The sequence below is a fragment of the Lepisosteus platostomus genome, chromosome 3, assembly GCF_059453375.1.
Source record: "Lepisosteus platostomus isolate fLepPlt1 chromosome 3, fLepPlt1.hap1, whole genome shotgun sequence".
Classification (NCBI taxonomy): domain Eukaryota; kingdom Metazoa; phylum Chordata; class Actinopteri; order Semionotiformes; family Lepisosteidae; genus Lepisosteus; species Lepisosteus platostomus.
This window is the reverse complement of record NC_142613.1, coordinates 58,425,844-58,450,960: the sequence shown is the minus strand read 5'-3', so window position 1 is coordinate 58,450,960 and position 25,117 is coordinate 58,425,844. Positions and strand designations below refer to the sequence as shown.

General features: G+C 37.9%; 1 protein-coding gene and 1 long non-coding RNA gene across 5 annotated transcripts in view; one reads left to right on the top strand and one right to left on the bottom strand.

The window, feature by feature from the left end:
- The first annotated feature begins 43 nt into the window (after positions 1-43).
- Positions 44-22,185, top strand: nol10 (nucleolar protein 10). The gene is made up of 21 exons (XM_088626183.1): positions 44-261; positions 658-703; positions 1,794-1,892; positions 2,895-2,972; positions 4,980-5,017; positions 5,828-5,964; positions 6,252-6,317; positions 7,085-7,145; positions 7,562-7,647; positions 9,306-9,384; positions 10,476-10,625; positions 11,427-11,493; positions 12,881-12,933; positions 13,676-13,802; positions 15,069-15,148; positions 15,409-15,507; positions 15,925-16,011; positions 16,485-16,658; positions 18,708-18,955; positions 20,338-20,440; positions 21,909-22,185. Exons 1-21 carry the CDS (start codon positions 196-198, stop codon positions 22,032-22,034), a joined length of 2,070 nt encoding a protein of 689 aa, XP_088482309.1. The 5' UTR covers positions 44-195; the 3' UTR covers positions 22,035-22,185.
- Positions 21,400-25,117, bottom strand: part of LOC148675148 (uncharacterized) — a 29,377-nt gene continuing 25,659 nt past the window's right edge. For 3 of the 4 annotated variants that reach the window (XR_015935455.1, XR_015935454.1, XR_015935456.1), the window contains one exon: positions 21,400-24,952. This is a non-coding gene — a long non-coding RNA (uncharacterized LOC148675148). The remainder of the gene's footprint in view (positions 24,953-25,117) is intronic. The other variant, XR_015935457.1, reaches the window with a different exon arrangement.

Genomic DNA, 25,117 nt, shown 5'->3' with positions numbered 1-25,117 from the left:
CTGGTGTTTCTTCACGGACAGGTTAATAAACGTACACGCTTCCTGTTGTCACCAGTATTAGTGCCGACTGGGAAGTGTGTGTATACTCTGAGTGTGAAACAACGTGGGCACCATATTTCTGTGAACATACATGATTTACAGTCTTCACTCTCTATCCGACTTTATTAATGAGCTGTTCGACTGATATTAGAAAGGATGCAGATTTCCAGTGTAAATGACGTGAAGATATATAACTTAAGCTGTGGAAAGTCGTTGCCTGAGGTAAATCGACCAAACGTAGTATTGTATATTTGTAGCTACACACAAGATATCATGTAATTAAGCTATACGTGTGTAGAGAAATTATTGTATAATACGGAAAGCCGTGATATATATCTTTAAAATTAAATTTGAATTAAGAACCCCAGCCTGTAAACTGGTAATTTGCATTTTGTTACGCCTTTGTTGTTTCGGGATTTTAATAGTGACGTTGTGTCCAGTTGCTTTATTTCGACATTCTGCATTAATACGTTTTGATGAAGGTTCTTGGTACGTAAGACACTGATGTAGAAATGATAACCGTGCCTCATTACTTAGGTAATTTCCATTGTTGGTTCTGTGATGCGAATCAAAATGTCACTCGTTAAGTGACCCATATATATATACTTCTTTGCACAGTGGCTCTCGGACCGAAAGAAAAGGGCATTACAGAAGAAGGATGTCGGTGAGTATATTCATTTTAAAGTTGCTTAGACATTGGTGATTGATATTGTGAGTTATTTTATATAGAGTTACCTGGCCAGTAGCATGCTAAATAGCACTTTAACGTGTGGAACGGTACGCTTGGAGCATTTGTTAAACTAATATAGGTGATGTAGAATAGATTAACTTTATGCTTAAGTGATAATCATGATAAATCGGCAATACAAAAAGATTTTCCAGTACAACAGCGGCCTTTTAGCACTATGGATGTGTAGAGAGGAGTAATGGGTTTCATTAGTTCATCAACACTTTCATTAGTGTTGATTATTAAATGAGTTGGTTTAGCTGCTACCACACTTCAAGTTGGCTGCTCAAGTATGGTTTACCTTAGTTTTTTATCGGTTGAATTGTTTGAGGACTGATCAATACCAATTATTGATTGTTAAATGTCAGGTATGCTTTCATGTAACACAAACTAAGCAGTATAAATAATAGGTTGTTATAGAACTATAGTGGGGAAGCTAGCACATAAAGCACTTAATGATAAAATGGGTTCCCTATGACATATAAGGTGCTTTGGGATCCTTTGGAATGTAAAGCGCTATATACACAAAATGCAAAGAATTATTATTACTATACTAGAAGACTAGTGTAGGCTTTAACTAAATTCTTTATTCTGTAATATATAACTCCTTATTTTATCTAAGATATCCAAGACATTTACACAGTGCTTATAGGAAGTATGACAAGTGAATAGTGAATAGTTGGGATGAATTCTGACATGCTGTACAAGAACAACTAAATGTAATTGTCTCCAAATTTATGTCATGTATTAGAACCCACAATATTTATGTGAATGAGTATTTCTCCAGGGAAATTGGAAGAGAAAGCAGGACTGGTATCACTGTGATTGTAATACTGTTCATAATACATACATAAATGACATTTTAAGGTACAGTCAAGAAAGCATATACAGTAAATGGCGACATACAGCTTGCAAGTAGGGGAACAGTTTTGAAGTACTGAGGTATAATATTAGTTGAGGTATAAAATCTTTCTTTGTATTTAGAATTCTAAAATAGAGGAATCTAAAAAACGTCTCTCTTTTTCAGACATACGAAGGAGAATTGAGCTCATTCAGGATTTTGACATGCCCACAGTCAGTACGTCCATTAAAGTGTCACGCGATGGACAGTATATCCTTGCAGCTGGTGAGTGACGTGTAGTGTTTTCGAGCACATACAGGCAATACATCCTTTGAGAGTGCTTTCCAGTTCATTTATCTGCAATATCTTCAGATTATTATACTTTAAATATAGAATGAATTCAGCGTATTAGAGATGCTGGGCTTGTAGAACCTAAAGAAAGAGATCTCTGTATTACTTAATTGTTTTCCTGTTGGTTTCAGACTAATCATTTTAGTCAACCACTTCATTAGTATCTGAATATTTTGTTAATATTAACTATCACAAATAAACACTTATCCAGTAAGTAAACAAGCAGACAATAAATTTACCTCATGTTTAATTAGATCTCAGTTTTTATAGTAGTGTTAACTTCCAAATAGTGTGTTAATTAATTACTATTTTCTTGCTGTAATGTCACACCACATCCCCACAATACTTAACATCTCTCATCACTTCCTATGAACCAAGCAGGGTCTTACACTCTGCGGAGGCATGTCTTTTAGTACCTTCTTTAGGTATAAACGTCTTGGGGCACGCACTTTTTTTTTAAAAAAAACAGAGCTCCACTCCTGAAGGGTTAGAAGGCTTCTGAATTCCCATTCTCCTCTGCCATAATTACTTAATTGAACTCATTATGTGCTTAATTAAAGCATTTCCCTTTTTTAATTTAATAATTTCTTTGTTCTTAAACTGGATATTTAGAGACTGCTATAAAATCTCCAGTGTTCCTTTAGTACGTTTGTCTCCCCTGCCTTGTAACAGGCAACAAAATAAAGCAAAAGCTGTTCATCTGATTGTAATGAATAATCAGTAATTAACTCATCTGTACGAAATATTTAAAGGACTTGTTTAATTTTTGGGTGAATCTGTGATTGTTTCGGAAGCAATTTTTCCTTTTGTAAGTTTTAACAGTTTTAAAGCTGTAAACACAGGTTGGAAGTTAGGGGCTGCATCTTAAATGATTTTTAGTTGGCTTTTGCTCTACAGGTGCTAGAAGCATGATGTTTCAATCACACTGTTTTACAGGCACCTATAAGCCCCGGATTCGTTGTTATGATACTTACCAGTTGTCTTTGAAGTTTGAAAGATGCCTCGACTCCGATGGTAAGCAGAAGGTTTATTTCGTTGGTTGCAATTTTTCATTCGTGAAGCTCTTAACCATGAGTGTGTAACTGATGTGTGACAGTAAGTGTTGGTGATTTTAAATATCTTTTGGAAACTGCCTTCTCTTTCTTTTCTTCTTATATTGCCCACACAATCTTTAATCTTCCCAATTACCACAGATACATTAAATCTTGTAACTCAGTTCATAGGAAAAGTCGGTGGCACAATCATGGTTATATAATTATACTGAACATTCATTTGGTGATGAAGATGCAGGTAGTACATGGGCAAGTGTACAGAAAATGTGCAGTCACAGCACTCTCGGTCATATGGTAAGCAGATACTTTTCACACAAGGCTGATATCAAGTTCGGGTTTGCCACGCACTGGTGAGGTTGTGTATTGACCTCTGTAATGAAAGCCCATTGCAATAAAGAAGTAATACGATGATTAAATTTTAATTATGGTGCTGTTTCCCCTCTAGTACATTGATCAAATAACACAACAAATAAATTGTGATAGGCATGAAAAGATGTTGTCAGCAGTTTGGGACACTATAGACAATTCACTCCCAAGATCTTTCTGCTGTTTTTTTTTTCTCTTAAATATTTGCTCCACGCCTAATGCTCTGAGAAAATGAAAATGTCCAAAGTTAGTGTGGTATGATATGGATACATTTTTTATATTAAAATTAAGATGTAACATCACATATTGCTGTGATTGACTCGACAGTAACCCAGCAGAACCTGCTCAATAAAAAAAAATGTAAATATGTGTACTATAAGTAGAAATATAAACTTTTCAGTCCTATTATTTCCCTGACAGCCTATTCCAAACTGGGTGGAATGCAGGGTGGGTGCTGGGTGCAGGATGATATGGCTGCTAGTGCTATGTTTGGATCCTCAGCCCTTAAACCACCTAAAATAGCACTAATGCTAATAATTATTATTACTCCTTACACTTACATAGTGTGTTACAGGTAATAGGGACTCCCCTCCACCACCACCAATGTGCAGCTCCACCTGGATGATGCAACAGCAGCCATAGTGCGCCAGAACGCTCACCACACATCAGCTATCAGTGGGGAGTAGAACAGAGTGATGAAGCCAGTTCATAGATGAGGGTTATTAGGAGGCCATGATTGGTAATGGCCAATACATCCCTATTATTTTTGAGAAACGCCCTGGGATTTTTATTGACCACAGACGGTTAGAACCTCAGTTTTATACCTCATCCGAAGGACAGCGCCTTTTTTACAGTATAATGTCCCCGTCACTATACTGGGGCATTAAAACCCACAGGAACCGCAGGGAGAGCATGTCTCCCGAGAGCGCCCGGGAGAGGCCCCACTAACCCCTCTTCCAGCAGCAACCTCAGTTTTTCCCAGGAGGTCTCCCATCCAGGTACTGGCCAGGCTCACACCTGCTTAGCTTCAGTGGGTTGCCAGTTGTGAGTTGAAGAGTGATATGGCTGCTAGCACAATGAATTGACAGTGTGCCATAAATGAAACACTTGTAAATTATTTGTAAATGTTTTCTTGGCCTCCTGAGTGGCTCTACAGGTAAAAGCTGTCAACCGAGCACAGGCACGACACGTCCCCAGGGTTTCCCAGACCAGTAGGAAGGGATTAGTCTGTCAGTGCTCTCTCACCTCTGTGGCCTCCTGGGTGCTTTGGGCCTGATATACTCATGGGACACATGTCTCCTGCAGTTGGGGCAGAACATCCAGGGGCCCTGTGGGCTGTGCGGTTATTGGATTCCAGTCATGAGCTGAGAGGTGAAGGACACACAATTGTCTATTCCAGACTGGGTTACTTATAGCTGTAACAAATAAAACGTACAATAATAAGTCTTTTTTTTTAAATATTTTCAGGTTGATGGAAAGGATACAAAGTGAAACAGGCCTTGTCTTGACAATAACACTTTCAGATTTGACTTGTAGTTTAATTTGGTCGGAATCGAAGAAGTGCAGTCTTCCGGACACTAAACAGCCTCGTTTCTCCTTACAGTTGTAGCCTTTGACATCCTGTCTGATGACTACTCCAAGGTACGTGTCTTTGCAAAGCACTCTTTGCCTTTGAAAGAGCATTATCAAATTAAAAACAAGTTTGGGATAATTCCATCCTAAAATGTAGAAGAAATTTAATAAGGATTAAAAATTGATTATCAGTTGAGTTTTGGAAACTAGAAAAAGTTTGTGTACCCCAAATATAATTATGGAAATTAGTAAATTGACATTTATTCACATGAGGAAATAATTTTTAATATGATTTAAATAATTCTAATATTATGTTTTGTGTAACACATTTAATCAGATTATATTAATCTTTTATTTGGATTTTCATGAAGCTCTTTTTAGGTCTACAATATATGACAATACAGAAAAAATAATTCTCATATATTGTAGACCTAGGTAGACCACAGATTTTTTCCTGACATTGTCTTACATTTATGGGAAGGTATTTTTTGTCATGTATTGAAAACCCTGTTTTAAATGTATTTTTCTTTTGTCAATATAACAATCCGAGCAAAAAATGTAGCTGTATATATGTGAAAATAATTTTCAGATCACCATCATTCTTATGTCATTAATGCCTACTGTATCACATTACTAAGATTGTGTTTGTCATGAGAGAATTGCATGCACACTAGTTACATTACAAATGTTTGCACATATAGATGATGCAGTTATCGCTCAAAAGAATAAACCAGCCAAAATCCCTGTTAATTACTTACACCAGAGCATCTACCTTCAATCATATTATAATAATTTTGTAATTCAGTTGCTTAACTTAACAATTTTAAATTGGTAATTAAATCTGACAGGAAAAATATGAATTATTTTGTTTTTGTTTAGCTTGTCTTCTTGCATTGCGACCGCTATGTAGAATTTCATTCTCAAAATGGCTATTACTACAAGACGAGAATACCAAAGTTTGGCAGAGACTTCTCGTATCACAGTCCATCCTGTGACTTGTACTTTGTTGGAGCAAGGTAAGGACACTGACTGTGGTGATTACGTGCACTGAAAATTTAATACATTTAAACACACTTGTATGCCAAAGGTAGTTGGAATTAGATGGCCTTTCAAGAGATGAAACTACTGTAAAGTTAACACAACTTTCACTGTTACATGTCCTGTGTGTTTTTGTTGTCCCAAAACAGAATTTTGAAATACAGTTGTATAAAGATGCAATATAGTTGTTTGAATAGCTGATGCTCATTTAATTGAAAGTCAAGAAGTGTCCTTTTTGAAGAGATTTTGTAATTTTATTTTCTAGCTCAGAGGTGTACAGATTGAATTTAGAACAGGGGAGATTTCTGAATTCATTACAAACAGATGCAGTGTAAGTACCTTTTTTGGAATATGTCTACAAATCTAACTGTGTTATTAGGATGCTAGTGCTATGTCAACTTTCATTCTCCAAAACAAATTAAAATCCTAAAAAACCCCAACTGTACTTAATGCTTTTCTCTTGAACCCTGTTTTATTATTACCTAATTTAGATTTTTTTTTTAATTTTCATACAAGCGATAAAAACCAAAATCTTAAGAAATCCTTATTGCTAAGCAGTTTGTACATTTAATTCTCGGGCACGGTGGCTATAGAAAGTCTGCGCACCCTTTCCAAAGTACACATTTGGTCGCTTAACCAGTACCTGAAACCAATATCAGAATTTATTTTGCCTTTATTTATACAGTGTAATACATAACATCAAAGTCAAAAACAAATGCTCAAACATTCTGCAAAGTTATTACAAATGAAAACTTTAAAAAATAGGTGTACACACCCTTGAGTTAGTACTTGGTGGAAGCTCCTTTTGCTTCCACTGTAGTAATAGTAGTAGTAATAATGAGGTCTCCCCTTTGCCACCACCAATGTGGAGGACAAAAGAGTGATGAATTACAAAATGATAATGAAGTTACCTGTCACGTCTGTTCAGTGTCAGTGAACCTGCCACTAAAATAGTTTGTTGTTTTCCTGATATGGTTGTGAATTAGTTACCATTGCAAGTGATAATTTTCATTGATGTTCAGTATATATGCTTTGTAGGAAATAAACCTTCCATAATGGAACAATTTAATGTTTTCCCTTTGTTATTTCTGTTTACAGAGAGAACAATGTGTGTGATATTAATCCTGTCCATTACCTGTTTGCTACTGGAACAGCAGAGGTACAACAGGACTTCACTAATAAGGCTGTGCATTCCTGCTTTTTTTTATATATAATCGGTTCATCTTCATTCAATACTGGTTTATTCACCTGCAAATCCTAAATCCAAATTAAGCACTCAATTCAACAAGCTCACCTTTATATGATAACATTAACATGTAATTGAAACATGACTTTTAGTACAGCTATATGAATATCAAACATGAATAAATGTGTAATGTTTTTTGAGAGTTCAGTCCCCTGGTTTACTGTGAACTTGGTATTCACCCTCCTATTTACATGTATTCTTATAAGAAAATTAGTTTTTAATTGATATATTTTTGAGTTATGCAGCAGTTTCCCATAAATTCTTCTTGCCGTGTAAATCAAGAACTACCTGTATTCATCTTGTAATGTTTAATGTCGATGTCTCTGTAGGGGAATGTTGAATGCTGGGATCCACGGACAAGGAATCGAGTGGGCTTACTAGACTGTGCTTTAAGTAGTGTCACAGAAAATACGCAGTAAGTGATACAAGAAAACATAACTGGTTGCTGTTGGGTAGGTTTAATTCCAACCATTAAAAAGCTTTATTAATAACTCAAGTGCGGTGGTGCCATGAGACCAGTGGTTACCTGTCAGTGTAACCTGTCCCACTGTCTTTAACAAAAGATAAGTAAAATGTTTAATGCACCTAACACTATCTGCTACAACAAAGATTCACTAAAGAGCTGCCTAAATTTATAGCTTGTCATGAATCAGTTTTTCAATGCATAAAAAATATGGTTTTCTTTGAAGAATTGTATCTGGAACCTGTTGAGTGAGAAACCTGGTTGCATTGTTAATTCCATTTGAAGTTAATTAAACAACTGAAATGCTTGTTTGTTCTTGAAACTTGAGCATTAAAAAAAACTGCTGTCATCTGTTCTAGCTGAAGTCAAAGTTAATTCCACCTTATATAACACACTTGAAAAGGACTCCACAGCTGAAAAGTTGTTGTTTCTTAAGTCTGATTTTAAACATGGAATTAACCTCTGCTTGGTACATACATGCAGCTTGCACACTGACACAGCTTCCCATACACATCTCTTAATGTTATAGCCTGCTCTCATTAAAATCTTAATCAGATAAATTGTGACTTGCATTCAATGTGTTCCACTCATGATGTCCAAAATCATCCACTACAGTTGAGTGAGTAGGAAGATAAACTGAGAATAAATTATCCCAATCATAATCTACAGTTTTGTACTGTGTGCTGTATTTAAAGCAAGATTGGTGTTGTCGTGTCTTGCAACAGTAAGTTCCTTCCACATAATTAAAAAATAATTTGTTGTAATTGGAGCAATAGTGCTGATCTTTAGAAATATTTTAATAATAATAATCAACTTTATTTTATACAACACCTTTAAAGGTGGCTTCTCAAAGTGTAGATGGGCTTGGAGGACAGATAGGAGACCAGAATTAGAAGAGCGAAGGTTGCGAGGTGGGGAGTAGGGCGATAATAGCTCAGACAGGAACTGAGGTGTCAGGCCACGCAGAGTCTTATAGGTGAACGTGAGGAATTTGAAGTCAACACAAAACTTGACAGGAAGCCAGTGGAAGGACTCCAGGATAGGAGTAATGTGATCACTTGAACTAGACTTGGTCAGGATACTGGCTGCCAAATTTTGGACATACTGCAGTTTGTTCAATGTGGATTTAGAAACCCCAGCAGGTATAGCATTACAGTAGTCAATTTGGGAGAAGACAAATGTGTTGATCAGCTTTTCACCCACAGTCAGTGATAACATAGCGCATAGTTTAGCGATATTTCTAAGGTGAAAGAAAGATGTTTTGACAATATGCTGCATATGTGGATCAAATATCAAGCCTGAATCAAATATCACCCCCAGGGTTTTCAATTTAGACTTAAGCTCGAGTACAGTAAAGAAATTTTAATTATCAATTGTCTTAGGCCTAAAATAGATAATCTCATCTGTGATGTAAGATGATGAAAACAATCTGTTTTAACCAAGTGATTTGCCAAATTAAGTCATTTGAAATGAAATAACAACATCCAGAATATCATTATGTTATTTCTACAAAACTAGAGGCCAGTCCCTTCCTTAGAAGTAGGAGAGTAGCTGTGTTTCTCTGCTGTGTTATCACGAAGTGGTTGTCATAAACTGTCTTTCCATTGCAGGGTGGAAGGTTTGCCATCAGTGTCTGCCCTGAAATTCAAAGGGGCACTGCATATGGCAGTAGGAACAAGTACAGGCCAGGTAAGTGCTTGAGCTTTTATGAACTTTTATGAAGACGCCAATCTGTATCTGAAAAGGCAGTGTAAATTAGTGTCTAATTGTGATGTTCTAATTGTGAATCAGTTTAGTATAAACTAAATCATAAGCTTATTCAGCCAAAAACACGATCAAATAGTTTTTACTTTACATGTCTTCTCTCCAAGTTGAAGTAGTATAAGAATGAAGGCATAGTTTTGTTGAGATATTTGGATCTAAATTTTTCTGTTTTCATTTTACTTTGGGTTTTCTTGTAAAAAACAGATTTGTAAAAAAAAGTATAATAAAGAAGTATAATTTCCCTTGTTATACAGTTTCTGTAGAAAAACAAAGATAACGTGGTGCTCTCATGCTTGCTAGATGACTGTCTTATCTGTTCCTGTTGTGTACAGTATGTGTTCAAGCAAATAAAGAGAGTCTCTAATCCCACAGCACAATTTATTTGCTCAGGACTTTTTTCACCAGTTACGTTTCTTATAAGGTGACATACCTTCATTTGCTGTATTTTGTTTGCAAGAAAAACTCAAACACATCTGCTAGTTAAAAAAAAAAGGTTCCACGGTAAGTCTCAGTTACTGAATGTTGTCTCTTCAATCACTTCAACAGAGTTATAGACTGATCACTGATCTCTGAGCCCATTCAACTCGCATTTAGTTTCTGCTTCCCAGTTCCTTGCAGTCTAGTTTGGAGTGTGTTTGTTAGTATACTTATTTAAATATATTGGCTGCACAGGTCCCAACAAATATTTTTTTTCAGAATGAGGATGATTGCAGTTGACGGTATTCTAACAAATACAATGTTTGAAATAATAATGTTTAATAATAAAACTTCCTAAAACTAGAAGTCAGACAAGACTGTTTGCTAAACCTAAATCTGAAGCCTTTTTTATTATATTGTATTTATTATTTTAAAGGTAATGATTCTAGGAGATTGAATATGGCTGAGAATGCTTTCTATTTTTGCTTTCCGTTATAAGCCTGTTTTCAGCTGTGGTCAGATCATTTATGGGTATCCTCTCAGTGGAGAAGAACAGATAATAAAAACTGCTTTAAACATTTTTTCTGTTTCTCATCAAGGTTTTGATGTACGATCTCCGCTCCAGTCGCCCACTTATTGTAAAGGATCATTATTATGGGCTCCCGATCAAAGCCATTCAGTTTCAGGACCAATTAGATTTGGTTTTGTCTGCAGATTCCAAGATTATCAAGATGTGGAACACAGATACGGTGGGTTGAGTTAGGTTCATCTCTAGATGTTTGCTTCAGACATTCTTCTAACTGTTGTACAGGCAGAAACACAATCTGATATGTGCTCAGTAGCATTATCTGATGCAGAACAGTTTTTAAGCATCTGTAAAAGCCTTTAAAACATGTAAACAAAAAAATTAAAAATAGCACGTAGAAGAATAAAGAGTGTTCAATTTTCTCTGCATCCCAGAACAAAAAATGGGTCTGGTTATGTTAAAGAGTCTCTATACTTCATGAGTAACAGACTGGAAAACAAACAAGTTTGAAATGTTTTCTCAATAAAGTGTCGTTCTCAGCTGAATTAATAGTGGGATTATTGAATATAAAATAAATTAAATTTCAGTTGCCAATTTCAGTCACTGACATGATGCACCTGTTACAAAGAACATAATTTTGAAATTATTTTAAAGTTGTTGATAGACTGCAGAGCCTTCAGAATAATATTCCCTGCGCTTACTAAATGTGGCATTATAGCTTGTCACAATCTGAAATAAAATATTTTTGTTTAAGAGATCATCTAATAATGTAATAAGTAATAACATCATATTACCTAAAAAAATATTATCATCATCTTTTTAGATAGGGAAACATTTTGTGTGTTAAATTTTGAAATAAAACAGTTTGTTTTACTGCCTTGTTTGAAACTGTATACTTGGGAATCAAGTTTGGGAGGAACAATCTGGCTAACTGACTCTGGATTCTAGTACAAGCATGGTGTCAGGCTTTCATGGAAAAAAAACTGAAAGGTTTGACGGTGTGCATGATTTTGTGTAATTTCAGGGAAAAGTATTTGCCTCAATAGAACCACAGCATGACATCAATGATATCTGTTTGTATCCCAATTCTGGTAAGTATCACACACAATGTGTCAAGGACACCCATTGGTATGATACATGTTTCCCTTTATCGAGATTCTTTAACACTATGTTAATATTATTTTTCTGAATATTTTATTGTGTATTTATAATGCCAGTGACAGAACATTCTTTTCCCACATTTGAATGAAAAAAAGGCTCTGATGAGGCCTTTTTTCAGTAATGCAGTGGGCCTGTTCTGGCATCGTGAGGCTGAAGAAGTTAATTGAAAGACAACCTTACTCAAAGCCTGACTGCAAGGGGACTGTGGTCTGGCATGTAAGACCATATCCTCTTACCCTGTTACTTGAGCCTGTGCATCTGTTTAAACAGTGTAGATTTTCACACTGCTCGCTTGCATAAAAAATATAACTTTGTGAGTGGAACATTAGCTTAAACTGTACTTTATCCCTCTGAGATCTGTCAAGAGATTTTATTTGAAGGTCAGATTTTCATAGCACCTTTGCTTGCATGTCATAAAGGGTTTGGCCTTTAGTAACTGTTTAAACTTTAACTTTTTTTAGGTTAGTAACTAGTACTTGATTCACGTTTACTTTCTGTAAATGTGGGAGACAGTGGTGCAGTGGTTAGCAATGCTGCCTCGACTTCAGTTGTGGACCAGCAGTGCTGTCTGAATGGAGTTTCTAAATTCTCCCGAATGGGTTTTCTCAAGGGGCTCCAGTTCCCTCCCACAGTCTAAAAACATCCTGGTAGGATAATTGGCTTCTGGGGAAACTCGCCCTGGAAATGGAGTGTGTTTGCCCTGCAGTGGACTGGCATCCTGTCCAGGGCTTCCCAGCAAAACTGAATTGGGAAAAAATGGTTAGAAGAAGGCTGGATGCATTATTCCTTTCAATGTGCCTGAACTGCTTCTTTAAAACATTTGAAAAACCAAACCATTACTGTTGATTCTCTGCTGTAACTTTCTTCGTATTCTCCCATGGAGGAAGAACCTTACACTTTACACACAGTGTATATTGAGATTCTTCCTTTCAAACAGCAGGTGGCAGCACCTGCTAATATTTGGCTAATCTGGAAAAAAGTTATCTTCCTTAATGAGAGTTACGGAGTACAACAGCAGCACCCCCTGTGGAATTTGTTACAAATCCAGTTAAATGTCTAGAGCACTGACCACTACTCCTCACTGCTGCCTACTTTAGTTCAATTACAATAAAGTAAATAGCAGCTTGTTCACCTGAGCATTTTGTTTGTAATGAGAGAGAGAATATTTTTAAAATCCATTGTTCAAATCTGGTAGTTTTGCTTTTTTAAACCCCACCATCCATCTCTGGAATTTATTCTAGTATTAGGAACATTAGTTTCCTTGTTCAAGGTTGTGAAAATAGAATAGACTTAACAATAATGGTTTTTTTGTTACAGGTATGCTTTTTACGGCTAATGAGGATCCCAAAATGAATACATTTTACATTCCCGTAAGATTTTATAAGTTCATATTATAATATTTCTTTTGATGGGAAAAAAAGAATAGAAATTATTGTACTTTTAAGGGGTAGAACATAGACAATACAACTTATCTAAAGAAAACTGCTACTTACAGATGTGTTGAAAAACTAACTAAAAATGATTAATTTAAAAAAGTGAGTGAAAGCTTTTTGTGGATATTTTCAATTCTTAATATCACTGGTAAGATTGTTGCTTAATTGTTTAAATTCTACTTTGTTATTATGAGGTAAGGCTGAGTATCTCACATTTTATTATTTTAGTGCTTTTTAAAAAAACGTCTAAGAATTAGAACAAGATGAGGCACTTCTCTTTGATATGACTTGTAGCACAAGCTGGGAGAAAATGCTGACACAGCAGTGGGGGAAGAACGGCTTTGCAATAGAATCTCTCAGCCTATTCATGCAACATTAGGAGGTTGTCACTAGAAGCTAGCTAGCTTGTTGTGTGTTACTATCTGAACATTTTGCACTGCGATGCACGTCTGTACATTAATAATAAACAGAAACAAAAACAGTAGCATCTAAAGTGCACTGAATGCATCGAACCATTGTAAGATCATGGTTTTACACTCCTAACACTTTTTAAACATTTTCCAGCAAATACTGAAACAGAAAATAAAACAAAATGCATTTTTTAAACCCTGTTTTGTAGACTAATACTTTTAAAAGCCATCTTTGGAGTTGTTGCCATGGGTTGCCCCTTTTATTCTAGGCTCTGGGACCAGCTCCACGCTGGTGTTCTTTCTTGGACAACCTCACAGAGGAGCTGGAGGAGAACCCAGAAACCACGGTGTACGATGACTACAAATTCGTCACCAGAAAGGACTTGGAAAACCTGGGTGAGCCAAGGCACTAGTTACCTCTTTGGAATGTTCTGTTACGTAATCTCCCTGCAGCTCAGAGCAACAGAATCGCACTGAAAGCAGCCTGCTCCTGCTAAAAAGCCTGCAGTTAGCCAGATCTCAATCCCCTGAAGCCAGACAACAATAATGCGATGTAAAAAATCTTTGAAACAGTCATTTTCAGTGGGGTTTTTTTATTAAGAGGTGGTATATTCGAGTCCAAACCAGATATATTGAGGAATCGTAAAAAAATTGTACAAAAAGCTGGGCAGTCATTCTTTTCAGTTTTGTAAATGGATGATTGAACCAATGTTACACCATGCAGCACACCTTGAGTAAATATTACTGCTGTATTTGTGAGTGCCCTTCATCCTTTGTCAGAGTCACTGCTTCTGCCGCCTCCCTCAAGTTACAACGTCAATGAAATATTCCGCCACATGAACAGTACAAGTTAATAGCAGTTGCACACGTCAGCACACAGTGAATGAGTGCTCCAAGGCATATTATTTCTTGTACTCTCCTCCCTACTTTTACATGCTAAACTGAATTTGTACACGTATTTCTGTGCTGTCAGGTTGGAACTGGCATGGCTGTAGGCTTTTCTTGACCACTTTCAAAACAGTGATAGTAAACAGAAACCAATCCAGTAGTTAAGCTACTTGTTTTAAAATCGGTAACAAGGAAAGCTGAATAAAGGGTGGCCTGTTTTCAATTGTACTGGATAAAGCGGTTAGAAAACAGTTGGAAAAGTGAATAAATAGATATGTAGGTTTCATTTTATTGTAGAGCTTTATAATGAATTGGAAATGGACAGTGAGTTTTACTTCACAGCTTCTGTTGCATTTTAAGGGAGTATTAATTACAATGCCACGTGGAAGACAGAAGCAATTGCTAATCCCACTGGCAATTATGAAACTAGCAATCAGGATTCGGTTTTCAGATGTAGGAGCTGACGTTGTGAAAAAAAGATAAAAGATGTTCAGGACCAAAGTCTGTGTGTGCTTTTGTGCAGTGTACATTGAGGATTATAATGGTACTTGAAATACTAAGAGCTTGGCATTAATGTGTTCTCTGCTTTAATTATTTGTAAACCCAAACTGAATTTAGAAAGCAGCCTTTATCATAATTATAATAGCAGTATTATTACCTTTCAAAAGCACTGCACATTCCTTTATATTCACAGCCATTGCAAATTTTGTGTATTTAGATGTGGAGTATGGCTTTAAATGAGCCTTGGAATCTAAATTCTACTTGAATTTATAGGCCTTGCACATCTGATTGGATCCCCACTTCTTCGAGCTTACATGCATGGATTCTTCATGGATATTCGATTGTACCATAAGGTCTGTCCACTTCTATAATTCTTTTATTTGTGTATGATTGTGGGAGCATGGTTCAGATTTATAACTATTTAAAATAAACATCTATTGTATTGTACCTCTGGTAAAATAAGGTCAGGAACCAACTCATTCTGATTAAGTTTTCATTTTTTAAATATGGTACTTTGCGTGAACCTTTTTTTTCTGTAAATATGTAGCTATAACTACTGTGTTTAAATACCATACAGTCCTTATACAATTGGGTACATTTGCTGTACTTTTAGGTGAAGTCCATGGCCAACCCATTTGCCTACGATGAATATCGCAAGGATAAGATTCGACAGAAGATAGAAGACACCAGGACACAAAGAGTGCAAATAAAGGTGCAGTATCCTGGGAAGCGGGAGAGACCTTGAAGGAATTGCTGTTTTCTTTCCTGCTCTCCTTTATTAATTATAAGACTGTTTATTTTAATCTATTTAAGTTCACCGTTTTCAGTACCTTATTCTTGAAGTTATTTAATAGTCATTCTTCCGTTTCTTCATATCAGTTTAGTTACGCAGGTAACAAAATAAAAAAACTGAAAGATGAAGTGAATGATCACTACTGTGGGTCGAAGCTTTGGTGTTCTTTTATACATGAACAGTGTGACATGGCCAAGAGCCACAATTGTCTTCATAATTTGCGTAGGGAATAGTCTTGTTAGAATACAGCACAAAACAATATTGCCCTTGCGTATGAACATTTGTCTGGCATATGTTTTAGTTCGGATTTCCCTTTATCTGTGTGTTGTGAAACAGAAACTGCCGAGTGTCAACAAGGAGCTGGCAATGAAGCTAATGGAAGAAGGGGAAGATGAAGATCTCTTGAAGAAAAAGAAAGGGAAGGTGAGCAGCTTCTCCTGACAATGACATTTCAGAGTTCTTCCGGGTTTTCCCTGCCTTCTTCTCCTGGGGCATGTCATGATCCTGATATAGTGGTCTAGGGTGGTGTTCTTTGTCACCCGTAGGATTTTGAAATACTTTACTTCCATTTAATGAGCATAGTTTATTTTGGTTTTGTTTTAAAGTGTTTCTGTGTAACACACTTCTTGGAATTTTTCTGGTAATCCTGGTATAGACCTTTTTCTCTGCATTCTGACTGAAATTAAGTCAACTGAAAAGTCTTGCCTTAACCTTTATTTTGGGGAATCAGGACTAAAACCATTTCATTTTAATGGATGATTTCATGAGACACCAAGATGATTGTGAAAGACTCTTTTTCACTTAAAGTCTTATAATCCCGTCATCATGCATTTAATTAAACTTCCCCATTATTTGGCGTTCTCCTTCTTCATTTCTGTTCTACTTCTTTCATGCAGCGTATGCCAAGCATCCTTAGTGATGATCGCTTCAAGGTGATGTTCGAGAACCCAGATTACCAGGTGGACGAGATGAGTGAGGAGTTCCGGCTGCTTAATCCCATTGTGTCGAAGGTCAACCAGAAAAGGAAAAAGAAGCTCAGAATGCTGGAGCAGCAGGAGGCTCCTTTGCAGGTAATGACAGTCCTGATAGCTTAACAGCCCAAACATCCCCGTTTCTAGTGTCCTGAGTTATTTTATTCCCTTCAAGATTTGCATCGTTCACTCTCAGACATGCATTATAAATGTGCCAGGAAAATGCTTGGTGCTTTTCTCCCTGTTTAGTATAAGATGCCAAGTACAAATTAGGACGTTTGTACCACTGTTTTTTCTTTCGTGTTCTCATATTTCAAATACTTATCTATAATTTTGTACCCAGCCACCGTGTTATGAACATTAGTAAGGGATGTGTGCAGAACTGAAACAGTTATTTAAATCCTAACCTGTCCCGCCCAATGGCAATGAAAAATCGGAGAGATTTCTCGGAAGCGTTGTTTTAGATTCTGGGCTGCTCTTTGCTTGTGCTGATGGATGCTTTTAAGATGGAGAGTGTGCCAGCTGGAAGACCTCCTACAGTCTGTGGGTTTGATCAGTGAATGTGGAGTTTTGATGCTCTCCAAGAGAACTCTGCAAGTCTTTAACATTTGCATTTTCAGGGTCAATTCCTAATGAATGTGATAAGGGTGCAGTCGGATGAATGAGGCAGTATGCTTTCAGTTAAATGCTATTGCCTTCAAAACCATTTTTTCCATAAAAATTAAGGGATTTGTCAGGAATTACATTGTACATTTTAATGCAATATTTATCTAAATTGTGTGCAAATACTGATCGGTAATATCGCATTAGAGAATGGTCGGTTTTAGTTTCACCACATTCAGTTCTTAAGAGACTCAGAAACTCACAGGCATTAAGTCAATGAAGGAAGGCAAAAACAAAAGTAAAAAATGTGGCAAGACGGTGCCCTATGTACAGAGTGAAAGAGGAGACCATAGTGAAACATTAGAGAAGATAATGGTATCTGCAAGACAAAGCACACACTGTGATGGGCTTTTGCTTTTACATTGACATCTTCCTTACTCCTGTGAGTTTGTGATTTTCAGATACTGCAGTTTCTGTTTAATGCATTGTGCAAGAATTACGAATAAAGGCTGTGTCGCATGTTTTTTTTCATGCATGATTAGAACAAGTGGGAGGATAGGTGGTTTCTGATCACCAATTCTGTGAAGCCTTTTGTCTCTGCAGTCTTCTGCCCAGCGTTCTTCTCACATCTTCCTTTGTCCACACATTAAATGGACAGACCAATTCCTTTCCCTCAAGAGTCTGGCCTGTATGAGTTGACTCAGAACACATTATTAGAGAATTTGTTGTTGGATTGGTTTGTAATTGTACCGGCAGCTCCGAGGAAAGATCTGTTTTGTGTGCAGCGTTTCTCAGAAGTCTGGTAGCTACAATTTCTTGAACCTTGTAATTCTGATAATTACAGTGCTATTCCAATTCTACAGTTTGCTTGCTGGCTAAATGTTTTCAAGGATGTCTTGTGAGTTTAAGAGACACCTACAAAATACATTATATGAGACTCTTACTGGGGAAAAAAGCAAGTAAATGTTTGTTACTGTACGTTCTAATAGAATGTTTCTGTAATGAGTAGTTGAGTCTCTTGAGTTGTACAGTTCCATCTTGAAGGAGGGTAGAAGCTAATCAAAAATAGTTATAGCTATTTTTTTTCTTCAGTTATTTTTGGCTCACCTTATGTGTGGAGCCTGAATGTCCTCCCTGGGTTGGTATGGGTTTTCACAGGCGCTCTGTTTCCTCCCTTCTTTCGAAGGCATGCTAGCTGGGCTGATGGGAGTCTTTCACTTGTCTCTGCGTGTGCGTGTGCGTGTGCGTGTGCGTGTGCGTGTGCGTGTGCGTGTGCGTGAATGTGAATGAGGCCCTTTAATGGACTGGCATCCTGTCCAGGGCACAGTCCTGCCTGGCACCGTGTGCTTCTGGAACATGCTTCTCATGATGAATGATTGTAAGTGGTGCTGTTGTGTAAAAACATCGACTTCATTGCTGGCGTAAAAAGCAGTTTGAGCATTTTTTTTTGTGTGCCAGATTTCCAGCAAATGAAGTATCAGGTAGAAACCCGTCTTCAGGTCGGGGCGGGAGTCTAGTTGTGAGCCTGTTTCCTCGTGTTCCCAGGAGGAAGAGGAAGAGCCCGAGGGGAAAGCCAGCGAGGAGGAGAGCTCGGACAGCTCCGATGATGACAAGAGCTGGGTGGAGGAGGTGAGGCAGCAGCGGAAGCTGCTGCGCCAGGAGGAGAAGGCCAGGCGGCGGGAGAAGAAGCTGGAGGACCGACGGACCAGCCTGGAGCCCAGATTCTTCGAGATCAAGGCTGGCGAGGAGTTCCGCAGTTTCAAAGACACGGCTCGGAAGCAGAAGCTGAAGAAGTGAGTGGGATTCGTATCTCCATATCCAGTTTCCTGATTCACCCCTCTGTATCTAAGCTGTGACTGTCCCCGACGGTTTTGTTGAATTCCCCAATTTCCAGCGAAGACGTTTGTGCTTTTTCTGTCAGAAGGAAGAATGAATGTCAAACACTAAAGGGCACACAATGGTGCCTTTCACAAGCAAAAAAAAAAAAAACAATCATCAGACTTGTGTAATTTGATTTTTTTCTATGAAATTGCTTTGAATACTTCTTTTCAAAATATACTTTTAAATCAAGTATTTTAATTTAACCAGACAGAATCTAGTCTTGTTAACCTAATTGTTGGTTTTGGAAGGCTTGTGTGCTGTTAAGCAATGCTGAATTATGTCAGCAATTTTTACACATTCTACGGTGACCTATGGGAAAATATATGGGCCTCTTTCACACTGGTATTTTATCTAGTCCCTAATTTATGGAATGCTATTGGTTTTCTGGTTCTTAATGAACACAAGTATTGATCGGGCCCTTACAAGCACTGGTGTGAGAGTATTTTTACATTTTGGATCTCTGCCAGCATCTACATTTAGTGCTGGATGCAGTTTCAAAAGAAGTCTTCCACTTTCTATATGGAGTGCGACATGGAGCTGAATATAGTCTCAGTCATTTATTAATAGTACTCGTAGTATCGTGCACGCAGTATTTTCTTCAAGGGAATTATTACGTCTACTGTATACTAATTTAGTGTTCTTTAACAAATTTCTCTGGGGTTTGGGGTGGGGTTAGTTGGCGAGGGCTCTCTCAGTGACACGGTGACCCCTGCCGACTCTCGGGTGCTGTTGGTGTGTTGCTGCCTAAACTTCTGGTGTTCTGCTGTGGTGACTGTGAAGTATGAAAAGATGAGTGACTGAAAATGAGCCAGTCAGAGGATTCTGTCTGCACTTCTTTATCCCCACCCTGTGGAGAATGCAAGCCGAGAAGTGAAAAATGCATAACTGCTGACTCCACATTGGGGGGGCATAACAAAATTAACAGTGGGTACTAAAAATTCGAAGTATTTGAATAATCACGCGGTTCTTTCCAGTTTTACAGTAAAAGATATACAAAAGAGTCCTTCAGAATACTTTATACACTATGTTTTTAAAAGAAGATGTTTTGTATAAATCTTCTTGCATTCCAAGTTGATTTAAAAGGACATCAAAGTTCCCAGTATTTTGAAGGCATATAATTTTCAAGACCAAAGCCTTTGTGATTTTGCCTGTTAATCACAAATTGATTTTTTCTTCAAAATACGTCTTCAAACAACCAAAGACATATATAACGTCTTCTTATGAAGATAAATTTTCATCCTGCTTTTGAAATAATATTCATTAATATTGTTTTCACATCTGCTTTCTCCTCTAGAACTACGCTTGAAGATCGTTTGAAACTCGAAGAGAAATCTGGAACGCTCAGTGTCTCTGACACCACAGTGGGCAGCAAACAGCTGACATTCAAACTGAAGAAGGTGATTTTTTTTTTTAAGTTTATAACAATTTTTTCTCTCTGTCAAAATTACAATTAGACTCTTTAAAACTTAGAATAGAATTGCCAGTGCAGGATCTTAACTCAAGTTGCTGAAATGAAAGATCACAATTCAGGCGTATACCAGAAAATCCCAGGTTGATGGAACAAAAGGCTAGTGTATGCATCAGGATTTCTTCAGGATAGCTCTTTTTCAGTAGACTGTATAATGGGCCTAAATCCCTATTTAAAAAAATAGCTAAAGTGCTGTAAACATCTAACTATTATAATAAAAGCAATACAGAATACTTTCTAATTATTATCATTATTTAATATGTATTGATTTTATAAGTGGTGTGAACTTCTCGTAGGTTTGTGCCTGTGCTTCCTCCTCATTGGTTGAGAGATCGTGGAGACTTGTTTTTTACTTTCTCTCCTCCTTCTAGTGGAATATGACCTCTGTTGTGAAGTAAATCCAAAAGTTGACAATTGGAAACTCATAGGAAATGGAATTCTGGGGTTATTGGGTTGGGCAGCAGAGATCATATGTGGTAACATACTATACCTACAATAGGGAAGAAACCCACTGCTGCACCTGCACCATGGCAGTCTGGGGCTATGTTCATACAGTGGTGTAAGTTTACTGCTCTATGTTTAGTCAGTGCTGAGCAAAAAGCGATACCCTACTATACCCCAGTGCTGTAGTAGACACTCTCGCCATCTATGGCATAGGTGAATGTAATGCAATCCTGGTAAGTGCCTGGTTTCCAGGATTTCCATTAAAGCCCAGCTGTGCTATCTAGTCAAAGTGGTTACACAAGTCTCTCATCATCTTCCTATGGAATAACTAAATGTAAAGCAAGGCGGCATAATGCTACTGCCCGACAATTGTGATTTCCTTCTTTCAGTTTTCCTTATTTTAGTGTGGGCGGAGTGGTAAAAAGACAATCCCTGGATTAATTTAAAAAATATTTTTTTTTTTGAATTATTTTTTAAGATCAAAAGATCATTTTTTTCATGAGCTTTTATAGCAAGCATTGTGTCTCGCAGTTACAAATGCACAGAGGGAATCTTTAAGAAAATGTGCTTTAGAATTAAATCTTAAAACACTAATATTATAGTAAATTACAGGCATCCTCCCAAAGGCAGCAAAAGATGCCTGCGAACACATGGGATTATACAGTTATCAATTTTAAGTGCTATATGTGGCTTTGGCATTGTTAATCCAGGGACTGAATTAGACTGGGAAGCTATCCAGAATGAAGTTGCATGTTGACTGCAGTCCAGTTTGTGCAGCACTTTTTTTTTTCTGTGCTCACAACAAAGCGCGAGGTGACTTTCCTTTAGTTCCACGTCACTCGCGCCAGGCTCGGAGCGACCTCCTCTGAATGCTTAGGGACGACAATATCCAGCAGCCGAAGTCAGATCGATCAGCAGCACTGCGTTGTACTGACAGCCCTTTCTTTCCTTAGTCTGAGCAGCAGGAGAAGCAGCAGGAAGCTGAACGGCAGCACCACCAAGAGAGGAAGAGGCTGAGACGAGCGGCCGGCCATCTCCAGAGCAGGCCTTCCCGAGGAAGAGGACGGGGACGCTTTTGAAAGAAAATGTTTTTTTATGCTGACTTCTGCCTGGGACCCTGGTTCAACAGTCTGGGGGTGCTAACATGCTTTAGACAGTGGGCTTCAGCTCAGACACAAAGGTTTGGTAAAGAAGCCTTTCAGTACTTTACAATAAAGCAGTATCAACAGACCTTGATACCTTCTTTTTCAGATAAGGTTGCTTTGTACAGACAAAACAACTGTTATTTTTCTTACGTTTACTGCCCTGCTGCCAGGCTTCATGGTATTTATGCGCAACATATGTTTTAAACATGGAGTGGAGTTTCCTTCAACATGTTAATGCAGAAAATGTCCTCACTTGTCTTTTGAAGGTTCTAGTCAGAGCTGACGTTCAGCAGCGCCCTGCAAGTTGAGGCATATGACTGACCAGTTGACGCAACATCCTTGTTATTGATGTTACTTGTGACCATGGAGGAAGCGGAATGAACTTGATTACATTACTTTTCAAGGTCTAAAGTGAGGCAACAGTTTTGTGTTTTTTTTCCCAATGCACTCCTCCTTGGTCCAGTTTGAAGCAGTGTAGCCCAGGGTCGAGCTGTTCATGTTAATATACGTTTTTAAGAGGCAGTAACTAAAACAAACAGCTTTTAGAAAAAAAAGAGAAACATCAACCACTAACGACTATATTCCTGAATTCTCAGGGGTAATGTCAATGATGCTCAACATTTTAAGGATATCAAATAATTAAACTTCAGAATGACTGTGTTGCAGTTTGGAGCAAGTTTCAAAGTGTTCTGTCCCCAATAAAAAACAACTGACAGCACGTGAGCCCTTGTTCTGCTTTGGAAGTCCGAACATTGTGATGGTCTGAAGCTGTGAGCTGCAGGATGTGATCTTTGAGCTGGTAGGTGGAAGTGTAGTCCTTGATGGGTCGGTGTTTCAAACGGAGGGGAGGAAGTCTGGGGCCTGGGGGGCGATTTGGAAAGCGTCTTCAGCACAAGGGAGGGTGGGTGGAGTGCTTGTCTTTCGGAGCACACGTGTCAGGAGTTGATTTATGCAGATTGCTCTTGCCTTCCCTGCCGGGGATAAAAGCAGTAGGCTATGCTGAGGCTTCTGCTTTCCCTTCCGGATGCCCAGCTGTGGCTTCCTTCTGCATGGAAACAACAAGCTGGAATCCCGCTCTCCTCCCTGGAAAAGACACACTTCCCAGCAATCATTCCACTTCCTTCTGGTTGGGGACAAGGTCATGGAAAATGTCACCACGGTTGCCTCACCTACGAATTATGAATTGGGTAAAGACAGACAGCTGCTGACACCGGGAAGCATGGCTTTCTTTAAAAAGCACAGAAGGGAAAAGAAATTTGTAACGCATTCTCCAGTGTCTGCCATGGATGATAAAAGTCTCGGAACCATTTGGTTATGGAGACGCAGCATGCCATAGATGTTTTTCAGTAAGATTCTTGCACTGACATGGATATTAATGAGAAGATTCTTTGAAGTGAACACTTAATCCCCCAGTGTGACCATCAAAAACTGATGATGTACTACGCACAAGTTCTGTTTTTACATAAACTGATTGTTTACAAGATCTACTTATAAAAGACAGCAAGTAAGACCATCTGCTGAGACATAAATCCCCCCCTTATATAGGCCAAGGCACAGTGCCAGCTATATAAAAAAAGACAAAAAATTAACTTGCCTCTTGGTCACAGTCATGCAGCCACATTAACAAACTTAGATGTGTTGTCTTTAACGCTGCTCTGCTTTTATGTAGAGATGGAGCAGCACCTCTTGTCTGATTTCTTTGGTGCTAAAAACAATACAACAGCTAATGAGGCACGAAGCTCTTTTCTATTTCTTTTGCTCAGATTGATCTGGGAATAGTGACGTTTCTTTTGAATATGGATACTGATGCCATCTGCATCACAGTGATTCTTAGGTAACAGTGTTTGTATTGTGCCCAAGAAGAGAGTTCTCTGTGAAAACAATAGCAGACGAAAGCCAGCCAAGACTGGCTTTGGTGGATGCCTGTGAATTTATTACGCACTCTGTTGTTTTCTCTTTCTTTCCACTTTGATCTTATCCCTGAAAGAAATTGAGGCCTTTCAATTAGTGGAACTTGCTCCAGTTTATGCATGTAGTGGCACAGCCAGTGCAATTTTCATAACCACTGTCTGGATACACAAGTACTGTTCTAATTACACTGAGCAAAAGAAGAACAGGAGTTAAGTCAATGCTCCAGGATATCCACTAGCACAAGACAAGGCCTGAAGGAAGCCCAAATGTATTCAGTTGAAAATGTTGTAACTTAGTCAAAGTTGAATCTGTGCAGTCTGCTGTCTTAAGCAGATTAGAGACAGTAACTCATCTAGCATTTGATGTTTTACTTTAATGTTTCAGTGGCTTTGATCTGGATTGTCAGAATGCATTTACTGGCACGTAATCCATAATGTTAAGAGTATAAATTAATATTTAATTTAGTAGAATATTCTCAACTTGTTAGACATTTTCACAGCTGTGTGTACATAGTACATGATAATGTTATTGTGGGTTTAAAAGCACTCTGCTTAAAGTACTGTGCAATGACAAAAAGTAATTATGGAAGTCGGTTACATGTAATTAACTTTTACGTGTGATTATTTAATGTTATTTTTAAACAAATTTCCAAAGGAAGGTGACCTTTTAGAAAGACTAGATGATTAACCTAGAGGGTTATTTCTGAGTAACTGTGCAGCTGTTTGTAAAAGAAAAAGAGCAGTTTCTGCAGTTTCCTGAAAAAGGCAGCTGTCACCTGTATGAGACGTGGGAGCACTGTCCACTGACGCAGCACGAGATGCCTGAAATGCTGTGGAATTCCTGAGGGGCTCAGCTGGAAAGCTGTGTTGTCTGAGAGGAACTGCTTTGAGCGGTTCTTGGCTGCTCATCCACTTTGATCCTCTAAAATATATCATATGTGCCTGTGGAGCGAAACAGAATATTTTAACAGCTGATAAAGTACACTATCTGGCCAGAAGGTTGTCTTGCTTTGTCTTTGATTGTTTCAGAAGATGTTGATGCTGTAAATTTTTAACGGTGTTCTTATTAATATTTTATGACTGGTTGCCACTGTTACTTAGAAGACC

What these genes read in the sequence shown, in the direction of transcription:
- nol10 (XM_088626183.1), top strand. Translation starts at nt 196, where the DNA reads ATGCAGATTTCCAGTGTAAATGACGTGAAGATATATAACTTAAGCTGT. An exon ending in CACAAAGAGTGCAAATAAAG is followed by an intron (nt 15,508 to 15,924) that starts GTGCAGTATCCT and finishes GTTGTGAAACAG; the next exon opens with AAACTGCCGAGTGTCAACAA. An exon ending in AGCAGGAGGCTCCTTTGCAG is followed by an intron (nt 16,659 to 18,707) that starts GTAATGACAGTC and finishes TCGTGTTCCCAG; the next exon opens with GAGGAAGAGGAAGAGCCCGA.